Source organism: Chiloscyllium plagiosum, chromosome 13, assembly GCF_004010195.1.
Source record: "Chiloscyllium plagiosum isolate BGI_BamShark_2017 chromosome 13, ASM401019v2, whole genome shotgun sequence".
In the NCBI taxonomy this organism is placed as follows: Eukaryota; Metazoa; Chordata; class Chondrichthyes; order Orectolobiformes; family Hemiscylliidae; genus Chiloscyllium; species Chiloscyllium plagiosum.
The window spans coordinates 19318449-19330807 of NC_057722.1; the positions used below are offsets into that span (position 1 = coordinate 19318449).

At 41.6% G+C, this 12359-nt stretch overlaps 1 protein-coding gene across 1 annotated transcript in view; it reads right to left on the bottom strand.

Annotated features, from left to right (window-relative positions):
- Positions 1–747: 747 nt before the first annotated feature.
- The window catches only part of LOC122555807 (adiponectin-like), a 23183-nt gene continuing 11571 nt past the window's right edge, over positions 748–12359 (bottom strand). Inside the window, exons 2-3 of the mRNA XM_043701969.1 lie at positions 11660–11996; positions 748–1858 (exon numbers count right to left, since the gene is read on the bottom strand). Of these exons, the coding sequence (XP_043557904.1) occupies positions 1338–1858; positions 11660–11996 (858 nt within the window). The 3' untranslated portion in view covers positions 748–1337. The remainder of the gene's footprint in view (positions 1859–11659; positions 11997–12359) is intronic.

Genomic DNA, 12359 nt, shown 5'->3' on the forward strand with positions numbered 1-12359 from the left:
AGATCCCCCTCGAACTGCCTTTCTGCAGCCATTATACCATTTCCAATTAGCAACACCACCTCCCCTCCTTTTTTACCACCCTCCTTAATCTTACAGAAACATCTGTAACCAGGAACCTCCAACAACCATTCCTGTCCCTCTTCTATCCACGTTTCCGTGATGGCCACAATATCGTAGTCCCAGGTACCGATCCACGCCTTAAGTTCACCCAAGCCTTAATATCAGCCTACTATCTTCCAGTCCATGAGTCCTTTGCTGAATGTGACTTGACTTGTTCTCTGTTGATTGCTTATTATATTGGAAATATAATGATTTCAGCTTTCATCTCCACTGCTTCCTTAACATGGCGAAAGTGAGGACTGCAGATGCGGGAGATCAGAGTCAAGATTAGAGTGGTGCTGGAAAAGCACAGCAGGTCAGGCAGCATCCGAGGAGCAGGAAAATCAATGTTTCAGGCAGGAGCCCTTCATCAGGAATGAGGCTGGAAGCCTCGGGGTTGGAGAGATAAACAGTAGAGGGTGAGGCTGGAGAGAAGGTTGTTGAGAGTGCAATAGGTGAATGGAGGAAGGGGTAAAGGTGATAGGTCAGAGAGACTGTGCAGAGTCTTCTGTTTAATGTTAAGCAAATTCCTTGTATCAAACAGCTGTAAACAAGGGAATATTATAAATTTGCAAAACTATGTAGCAAAGTCATCTCCTGATCCATTGCAACTAGTTATCAGGCACATGAAACATGAATAAAGTAGTGGATAACACAAACACAATTTTTTATTACAGTTCATTATTTCATAAAACTTCAAAATGTTCACTGACCGTGACCAATTCAGTAAGTATTAAAATGAAATCCTGAGGTAAATTCATAGTGTGAGACAGGACCATCTTGAATATTTAATGTCTTTTAGTCATAGTTAACATTACAACGATGTCTATTAATAGATGAAATACAGCTGCAGTTTCCATCTTTACTGTACATATATGTAATAATCCCTGAAATGTGACTGCCTTACAGTTCATGTTACCACTTATACTGTGCTAATGATACACAGCTAAAACTCAGTTTGTAACATCATGCACAGAATTGACTGATTAAAAAACACATATTTAAATGTCTGATTTATTCAGTTATTCATTGACAATCTTATAGGGAAATATGAAAACTGTTTATAGAACATAATTATGGAGATTACTGATCCATAACAAGCAAATTGTTTAACTACTATTTGCTATCTGGTTAGTGTTATCAGCTCGTAATTGGAAGAAATCATCATTCGTGACAAACCTAACATAATGTGTTTACAGGTTCTGATATGGGATTCAGAGTGTTGTGATAAAAGTTATTTAATGCAAGTCTGGATACAGAAGGAATCCTGTAAACGTGGAATCATTATTGTTGTCAGCATAAATCCCATTAAATGTATTGTCTCCATAAACTTGTAACCACACTTCATCCCCCTCATCCAAATGTACTGCAACAGAACCTCCAGCTTGGTCTACATTATTATTCTGAAATTGATCATAAGTAAAAATTATAACCTTGTTGTTTTTGTACAGGCCAACCTTGACATCCTTAGTATAAACAGTAATGTGATATGAAAAGAAATACACCCCTGAATATGGACAGCTGAATTTGCCAGTCTCTTCGTTGTAGTGTTTTTGATCATTGTAAAAGATTTTGGAGAATTTGATGGGGATGTTTGGGACAGGATTTCTTGTGGTCAGTCCCACACTGAATGCTGAGCGGTAATAATAACCACTGTCTCCCTTTTCTCCTTTGTGTCCTGGCAGGCCAGGAAGCCCCTGTTCTCCATCCACACCTGGTTCCCCAGGCTGGCCTTCATCACCCTTTGCTCCTGGCAATCCTAAAACAAAAGAGAAAGTAAAATGAAGTCCACTATGCTCCACAATTTATGCAGTTGCATACTATTAATTTCAACTCCTTTTACATTAAAGGTGATATGTTTTTACCAAATTACCAAGTGATTATGCAGCTCTACTTAATCTCTGCTACTTGATGGTTAGGTTGGGATATGGTTGCGTTTTGACAAGAGTCTGTTAGTTAATCATGGGGTACAGGTCTCTGGCACAGTGTTAGTCAGAAGGGAAGGGAGAAGTGGAGCAGAGCATTAGTCACTGGGGACTGCATAGTTAGGAAGATAGATAAGAGGATCTGTGGGAACTAGAGAGACTCACGGTTGGTGTGTTGCTTCCCAAGTGCCAGGCTTCGTAATGTCTTGGATTGTGTTTTTGGGATCTTTGAGGGGTAGGGGGAACAGCTCCAAGTTGTGGTCCATATGGGTACTAACGACATAGGTAGGAAGAGAGATGGGGATTTAAAGCAGAAATTCAGGGAGCTAGGGTGGAAGCTTAGTGCTAGAACAAACAGAGTTGTTATCTCTGGTTTTTACCCATACCACAACATAGCGAGGTGAGGAATAGGGAGAGAGAAGAGTCGAACACGTGGCTACAGGGATGGTGCAGAAGGGAGGGTTTTGGATACCTGGATGATTGGGGCTGATTCTGAGGTAGGTGGGACCTGTACAAACAGGATGGTCTACACCTGAAACCAGAGGTGTACCAACATCCTTGAGTGGGGGGAAGATTTGCTGATGCTATTCGGGAGGGTTTAAACTAATTCAGCAGGGGGATGGGAACCTAAATTGTAGTTCCAGTGTCCAGAAGATTGAGAGTAGTAAGATCAGAAATCTGGTTTCAAGGTTGCAAGAATTCACCGGCAAGCAAGAAGGGGGTTTGAAGTGAGTCAACTTCAACGCCAGGAGCATCCGGAATAAGGTGGGTAAACTTGCAGCATGGGTTGGCACCTGGGACTTCGATGTTGTGGCCATTTCGGAGACCTGGATAGAGCAGGGACAGAAATGATTGTTGCAGGTTGCGGGATTTGGATGTTTCAGTAAAAACAGAGAAGATAGTAAAACAGGGGGAGATGTGACATTGTTAGTCAAGGACAGTATTATGGTTACAGAAAGGACATTTGAAGACTTGTCTACTAAGGTAGTGTGGGCTGAGATTAGAAACCGTAAAGGAGTGTTCACTCTGTTGGGAGTTTTCTATAGGTCTTCAAACAGTTCCAGAGATGGAGAAGAAAGGATAGCAAAGATAATTCTGGATAGGAGCAAGAGTGACAGGGTAGTTGTAATGGGGGTCTTTAACTTTCCAAACATTGACTGGAAATACTATATTTCGAGTGCTTTAGATGGGTCAATTTTTGTGCAATATGCGCAGGATAATTTCCTGACACAGTATGTAGACATGCCAATAAGAGGCGAGACCACATTGAATTTGGTACTGGGTAATGAACCCGGCCAGGTGTTAGATTTGGAGGTAGGTGAGCACTTTGGTGATAGTGACCACAATTCAGTTGTGTTTACTTCAGCGGTGAAAAGGAATAGGTATATAATGCAGGGCAAGAGTTATTGCTGGGGGAAAGGCAATTATGATGTGATTAGGCAAGATTTAGGATGCATAAGATAGGAAAGGAAACTGCAAGGGATGGGCACAACTGAAATGTGGACATTATTCAAGGAACAGGTACTACATGTCCTTGATAAGTAGGTATCTGTCAGGCAGGGAGAAAATGGTCAAGTGAGGGAGCTGTGGTTTACTAAAGAAGTTGAATCTCTTGTCAAGAGGAAAAAGGTGGCTTATGTTAGGATGAGATGTGAAGGCTTAGTTAAGGCACTTGACATTCGCAAGTTAGCCAAGAAAGACCCAAAGAGGGAGTTAAGAAGAGCCAGCTGGGATATGAGAAGTCATTGGCAGGTAGAATCAAGAAAAACTCTAAGGCATTCTATAGGTATATCAGGAATAAAAGAATGACAAGAGAAAGATTAGGGCCAATCAAGGATAGTAGTGGGGAGTTGTGAGAGAAGTCCAAGGAGATAGGGAAGAGCTAAATGAATATTTTTTGTCAGCATTCACATTGGAAAAGGACAATCTTGTCGAGGAGAATACTGAGACACAGGCTACCACTAGATGGGATTGATGTTCGCAAGGGGGAGGTGTGAGCAATTCTGGAAAGTGTGAAAATAGGTCAGTCCCCTATTTATCCTAGGATTGTGTGGGAAGCCAGGGAGGATAATGCAGAGCCTTTGGCTTTGATCTTTATGTTGTCATTGTCTACAGGAATAGTGCCAGAAGACTGGCGGATAGCAAATGTTGTCCCCTTGTTCAAGAAGGGGAGTAGAGACAGCCCTGGTAATTATAGACCAGTCAGCCTTATTTCGGTTGTGGGTAAAGTGTTGGAAAATTTATAAATGATAGGATTTATGATCATCTAGAGACGATTAAGTTGATTAGGGATAGCCAGCACAGTTTTGCGAAGGGTAGGTCGTGCCTCACAAACCTTATTGAGTTCTTTGAGATGGTGACCAAACAAGTAGATGAGGATAAAGTGGTTGATGTGGTGTATATGGATTTCAGTAAGGCGTTTGATAAGGTTCCCCACAGTAGGCTATTGCACAAAATACAGAGGCTTGGGATTGAGAGTGATTTAGTGTTTGGGATCAGAAGTTGGCTAGCTGAAAGAAGACAGAGGGTGGTGTTTAATGGGAAATGTTCATCCTGGAATTCAGTTACTAGAGTTGTACTGCAAGGATCTGTTTTGTGGCCACTGTTGTTTGTAATTTTTATAAATAACCTGGATGATGACGTAGAAGGATGGGTTAGTAAATTTGCGGATGACGCTAAGGTTGGTTGAGTTGTGGATAGTGCCGAAGGATGTTGCAAGTTACAGAAGGACATAGGTAAACTACAAAATTGGGCTGAGAGGTGGCAAATGGAGTTTAATGCTAGAAAGTGTGAGGTGCTTCACTTTGGAAGGAGCAACAGAAATAAAGAGTACTAGGCTAAGGGTAAGATTCTTGGTAGTGTAGATGAGCAGAGAGATCTTGGTGTCCATGTACATAGATCCCTGAAAGTTCCCACACAGTGTGTTAGCTTTTATTGGTGGAGGGATTGAGTTTCGGAGCCATGAGGTCATGTTGCAGCTATACAAAACTCTGGTGCAGCCGCACTTGGAGTATTGCATACGGTTCTGGTCACTGCATTATAGGAAAGATGTGGAAGCTTTGGAAAGGGTTCAGAGGAGATTTACTAAGAGGAGATTTACTAGGATGTTGCCTGGTATGGAGGGAAGGTCTTATGAGAAAAGGCTGAGGGACCTGAGGCTGTTTTTGTTAGAGAGAACAAAATTGAGACGTAACTTAACTAAGACATATAAGATAATCAGAGGGTTAGATAGGGTGGACAGTGAGAGCTTTTTTCCTCGGATGGTGATTGCTAGCATGAGGGGTCATAGCTTTAAATTGAGTGGTAATAGATATAGGACTGATGTCAGAGGTAGTTTCTTTATTCAGAGAGTAGTAGGGGCATGGAACGCACTGCCTACAACTGCATTAGCCATGCCAACTTTAAGGGCATTTAAATGGTCATTGGATAAACATATGGATGAAAATGGAATAGTGTAGGATAGATTCAGGTTGGATCCACAGTTTGATGCAACATCGAGGGCCAAATGGCCTGTACTGCAATGCAATCTTCTATGTTCTATGTTCTAATGATGGGTGAGTAAGCCAAACCCATGGCCATAGATGTGCAATTTCCAAGAGGTGCTGCTGAACAGCAACTAGGAGGCCTGTTCTGGAATTAAGTGTATTTTCAGGTCTAGGTTACTGAAACAAATAGATGCTGTCCAAATAAGCTCAGCATAAACTATAAAAGAACTAGGCCTGGCACCTAATGGTCAGCAGTTCTCAGGGCTATGTTAGGCGATGCAATAATCTGGTGAGCCATGATAGTAAAAGTATGAGAATCTATTTAAGTTTTTTGGAGTCAGCTATTATAAGGAATCCAATCACAACTGTACACCACTCTTATACATAGTAGAACATCAAAAAGGATTTTTATGGTATGCAGAGGTGTCAGACGTAAAATCCTTTCATCACATTGTCTAGGAAAAGTAAACTTCTACCTGGAAAAGTTAATGGAGCAAATCACAATCAGCAGTTCAATTCAAAAACATGTTATAGACAAAATGTATTTACACAGATCTACTCTCGTTATTTTAAATGGGAGAAGATAGTTGTCATTGCAATGGATCATACTCAAAGAGAGAGATTTATTGAAGTAACTGAGTTTTGATCTCCCGTAGGAGATTTTCATTCCCTTCTCCTCATACTCTGTCTTCCTGCCCCTTCTCTCCTCACTCTCCTGCTTCCTCTTCCAATTCACCCCTTCCACCTTGCCCCTTCTCCCCTCCCTTCACCTTCCTTTTATGCCCTCCTCTCCATCCACCTCTGACTCACCCTGTTGCCCTCCCTCTTTCTCCCACATGCACATTTCCAGATTAATGTGCATACATTGTCGACTGTGGTTGTGGGTATCAGCCTAGTTTCTGCCTAGTTTCCATTTGGCATCATGTCCAAGTGGATCGCTGGTGTCCAGCCACTGTGTTGTCCTGAAACAGTAAAGAGCTAATCATATTGAAGTATTCTCAAAGACAACACACATGGGAGTAACATGCATTTTTCATTGTTTGATATTTTGCAGAGTGAAATGAAGTTTGAACTATATACATATGATTAAAGTAATTAATTATTTTAAGAGTATGTGGGATTGCTATCATAATATGGAAGTTTGATATTTGACAAATATATAAATTAGACTTTTAGTGCCTCTGGGCTGCTCAGCTGTAATTATGAATGCAGTACACTATTAAAAGTCAAACTACACCACATTCAACAGGTTGTAACTTCTCCAAGGATTTTATTTTAACAGCAAGATTAACAGTATTTTTTTTTCACGAATCTTTATTCGAATTCCACCACCAGGAAGATAGGAAAACACCCGGGTGGCCAGTGACAAACACTGCCCTTCACATCAAAGGGCAGTGCTGTGTGATCAAAACAGTGAGGGGGAGGGTAAGATTAACAGTATTAAAGGATTAGTGCTAATCAGTTTAGTGGATTTGGATTGACTGTTGACAGGGGTCTTCAATTGGGCACCCGGTGGAAAAGTGTATGTCTAGACTTTGCTGTTTGACTTCACATATGTGTTCCAAAAGTTACTGTTGATTTCAGAAAAGTAATGAAAATAAATATTGATTTTTGCTTTTATTACTGCTGTAAAACCTAGGTCTACATTACTTTTGTATAATGTGATAATTCTGAAGGGGTTAATGTTGATGTTACATTGGATCCACCCATTCTACTGTTGGTGGAGATGTGGAATCCCATTCTGGCTTTGAGAAGACCATAAGACCATAAAACATAGGAGTGGAAGTAAAGCCATTTGGCCCATCGAATCCACTCCACCATTTAATCATGGCTGATAGGCATTTCAACGCCACTTTCTGGCACTCTCCCCATAGCCCTTAATTCCTTGTGAGATCAAGAATTTATCAATCTCTGCCTTGAAGACATTTAACATCTCAGCCTCCACTGCACTCCATGGCAATGAATTCCACAGGCCCTCCACTCTCTGGCTGAAGAAATATCTCCTCATTTCTGTTCTAAATTGACCCCCTCTAATTCGAAGGCAGTGCCCACGGGTTCTAGTCTCCCTCTCTGATGGAAACAATTTCCCAATGTCCACCCTTTCTAAGCCATGCATTATCTTGTAAGTTTCTATTAGATCGCTCCTCAACCTCCTAAATTCAAATGAATACAATCCTAGGATCCTCAACTGTTCATCATATGTTAGGCCTACCATTCCAGGGATCATCCTGTGAATCTCCGCTGGACATGCTCCAGTGCCAGTATGTCCTTCCTGAGGGGTGGGGCCCAAAATTAGACACAGTGTTCTAAATGGGGCCTTACTAGAGCTTTATAAAGTCTCAGAAGCACATCACTGCTTTTATATTTCAACCCTCTTGAGATAAACGACAACATTACATTCGTTTTCTTAATCATGGACTCAACCTGCAAGTTAACCTTTCGAGAATCCTGGACTAGCACTCCCAGATCCCTTTGTACATTGGGTTTATGAATTTTCTCACCATTTAGAAAATGGTCAATGCCTGTATTCTTTTTTCCAAAGTGCGAGACCTCACATTTGCTCACGTTGAATTTCATCAGCCATTTCCTGGACCACTCTCCTAAACTATCTAAATCTTCCTGCAGCTTCCCCACCTCCTCAGTACTACCTGCTTATCCACTTAACTTTGTATCATTGGTGAACTTTGCCAGAATGCTCCCAGTCCCTTCATGCAGATCATTAATACATAAAGTGAACAGCTGTGGCCCCAACACTGAACCCTGTGGGACACCACTTGTCACTGGCTGCCATTCTGAAAAAAAAACTTTTTATCCCAACTCTCTGCCTTCTGTCAGACATCCAATCCTCAATCCATGCCAGTAGCTCACCTCGAACTGCCATGAGGCACCTTATCAAAAGCCTTTTGAATGTCTACATAGTTAATATCCATTGGGTTTCCCTGATCTAACCTACTTGTTACCTCTTCAAAGAATTCTAACAGGTTTGTCAGGTATGACCTCTCCTTACTAAATCCATGATTCGGAGATGCCGGTTTTGGACTGGGGTGTACAAAGTTAAAAATCACACAACACCAGGTTATAGTCCAACAGGTTTAATTGGAAGCACACTAGCTTTCGGAGCGACGCTCCTTCATCAGGTGATGAAGGAGTGTCGCTCCAAAAGCTAGTGTGCTTCCAATTAAACCTGTTGGACTATAACCTGGTGTTGTGTGATTTTTAACTTACTAAATCCATGCTGACTTGTTCTAACTGACCCTGCACTTCCAAGAATTTAGAAATCTCATTCTTAACATTGAATTCTAGAATTTTGCCAACAACTGAGGTTAGACCAATCAGCCTATAATTTTCCATCTTTTGTTTTGATCCTTTCTTGAACAAGGGGGTTACAACAGTGATTTTCTAATCATCTGGAACTTTCCCTGACTCCAGTGATTTTTGAAAGATTACAACCAATGCCTTTGCTATTTCCTCAGGCACCTCTCTCAGAACTCTAGGATATAGCCCATTTGGGCCAGGATATTTATCAATTTTTAGACTTTTCAGCTTTTCTAGCAATTTCTCTTTTATAATGGCTACCGTACTCAACTCTGCCCCTTGACTCTCCTTAATTGTTGGGATATTACTCCTGGCTTGCATTGTGAAGACTGATGCAAAGTACTTATTAAGTTCTTCAGCTATTTCCTTATCTCCTAGCACTAGCCTTCTTGCATCAGTTTGGAGTGGCCCAATGTCTATGTTTGTCTCTTGTTTGTTCCTTGTGTATTGAAAGAAACTTTTACTACCATTTCTAAAATTACTGGCTAATCTATCTTCATATTTGATTCTCTCCTTCTTTATTTCTCTCTTTGTTATCCTCTGTTTGTTTTTGTCGTCTTCCCAATCTTCTGATTTCCCAGTTCTCTAGGCCACTTTATAGGCTCTCTCTTTATCTTTGATACATTTCCTGACTTCCTTTGTCAGCCATGACTGTCTAATCTCCCCTAGATAATCTTTCTTTTCTTTGGAATGAACCTCTGCACTGTATACTCAATTACATCCAGAAACTCCTGCCATTGTTGCTCTACTGTCTTCCCTGCTTGGCTCTGATTCCATTCGATTTTCATCAGTTCCTCTCTCATGCCCATGTAATTATCTTTATTTAAGTGTAACACCATTACATTTGATTTGGCCTTCTTTCTTTCAAACTGCAGACTGAACTCTACCAAATTATGATCGCTATGTCCTAAGTCTTCCCTTACTTTAAGACCTTTTATAACGTCTGGCTCATTATATAGCACTGAGTCCAGAATAGCCTGCTCCCTTGTGGGCTTCATTATAAGCTGTTCTATAATGCCATCCTGTAAGCATTCCATGAATTCCCTTTCTTTGTATCCACCAGCAACATTATTCACCCAGGCAAAAGTGAGGATTGCAGATGCTGGAGATTAGAGTCAAGATTAGAGTGGTGCTGGAAAAGCACAGCAGGTCAGGCAGCATCCTTTACAGATGAAGGTCTCCTGCCTGAAACATCGATTTTCCTGCTCCTCGGATGCAGCCTGACCTGCTGTGCTTTTCCAGCACTACTCTAATCTCAACATTATTCACCCAGTCCACCTGCATATTGAAGTCCCCCATGGTCACCGTGACCTTGCCTTTCTGACATGCCCTATCTATTTCCCAGTACATCTTGCACCCCTGGACCTGACCACTGTTCAGACGTCTGTACATAACTTCCATTATGGTTTTTTTGCCTTTGTGGTTCCTCACCTCCACCCACACAGACTCCGAATCATCTGAAGGAATACATGTGCATGTTCCAGCTTCTTAAGGAACTGGTAATTATGTCTGACTAAATGTAGTGGTAATTATTGCTATTATTCAATAAACATTATCCAAGAATAATGCCTCTTCTGCAAATACTGTAAAGTAATGTACCAATCACTAGGTAGGCCCAAGTCAAATCAAGGTAAACTGATGATTGGTGGCACTGAACTATCTCAAGCAACCCAATACAGCATACTGGTACAAGTGGTAAATACTACAAGGTGCCAACGGTGTTCATATGGGAAAATACCACGGTGGCACAGTGGTTAGCACTGCTGCCTCACAGCGCCAGAGACCCGGGTTCAATTCCTACCTCAGACGACTGACTGTGTGAAGTTTGCACGTTCTCCCCGTGTCTGCGTGGGTTTCCTCCGGATGCTCCGGTTTCCTCCCACAGTCCAAAGATGTGCAGGTCAGGTGAATTGGCCATGCTAAATTGCCCGTAGTGTTAGGAACAGGGTAAATGTAGGGTATGGGTGGGTTGCGCTTCGGCGGGGCGGTGTGGACTTGTTGGGCCGAAGGACCTGTTTCCACACTGTAAGTAATCTAATCTAATCTAAAATGTTTGTTCTTTCTTTCTGTCACCATTGACCTTTCCCCTTATTAGCCAATGGTTGGATATTCCACCTGTTGTGTTAATAAGCCACACAGGCAAATACAGCATTTAGAGTAAATGTGATAGAAATGGGGATCTTTAGAGCAATGGGTGTAATCTTTAAGGAAAGTGGGTAGAAGGAACTAATGCAATTATAATAGATGACTATTGCAAAAGGGAGAGTGGTTATGATGCAATAGGGAGAAGTGTAGGGTGTGGAAAGTCAGAAATGAACCATATAAATTTGGGAGAGATGTGGAAATTGGAAAGGTAATCAATCAAATCATTTAGATGATATAGATACCAATGACTAGCACCAACATAGTCATTACTGTGACAGAGAAAGTGCTGGATGTTCTGAATAAGACTGGGGCATGAAGGTTTAATTCACAGAGGATGAATTCCATCACTAAAGACTCATCACTAAAGACTCATCAATGAAAATAATCCATTGGGGTAACCCACATTACCCACTCAGTGACTTACATGTCTGTTACATTGAAGAAGCAAACTTCTAACTTGGCACTGCAGAAGTGGTAAGATCAAGCCACACTCTGTGCAATTAATTCAAAAACCAAAATGTACAGATTTCAAGATTAAATGGAACTACAATGCAAATGCAAAATAATTCTCAGTGCAAAACCTGAAACAGAATAAAATAATTCTTATCAGTTTTTCAAATGTTTTTGCAATGCCGATTTCCAGTAATATCAACAGGTTATTAAAATCCATTTTGAAGTATTGCATTTTACCTGTTTCCCCTTTTTCTCCTTTTGCACCATCACGACCATCTCTGCCTGGTTTACCAGGAAAGCCATTATGTCCAGGACTGCCAGGTATTCCTGCCATCCAGTTTGGGCAGCCATGAATTATTTTGGGCGATTCTTGTGGAGTGGTTTCTGGAGCTTCAGGTTCGCTTATTTCAGTGATAGGTTCAACTTCGCTTGTCTCAGTGATAAGTTCAGCTTCGGTGTCATCCGGTTCCACAGTTGTTTCATCAAAGTGCCCGAGCCCAACCAAAGCCACCAGCCAGAAGAGTTGTTTAAATAACATTTTCACTGTGAATGATGAAGCTCTGATCCAAGTTACCTACAGAAGATACATAAACACTTAATGTGATGATTTGGAGATGCCGGTGTTGGACTGGGGTGTACAAAGTTAAAAATCACACAACACCAGGTCATTACACGTGGGAACACCTCCCACCTTGTACATGGCAGGTACTCATGTGACTCAGCCAACGTTGTCTATCTTATACGTTGCAGGCAAGGATGCCTGGAGGCATGGTACATTGGGGAAACCGAGCAAAGGCTACGACAACGGATGAATGGGCACCGCACAACAATCAACAGACAGGAGGGTTCCCTCCCAGTTGGGGAACACTTCAGTGGTCCAGGACATTCAGCTTTGGACCTTCGGGTGACCATCCTCCAAGGTGGACTTCGGGACAGG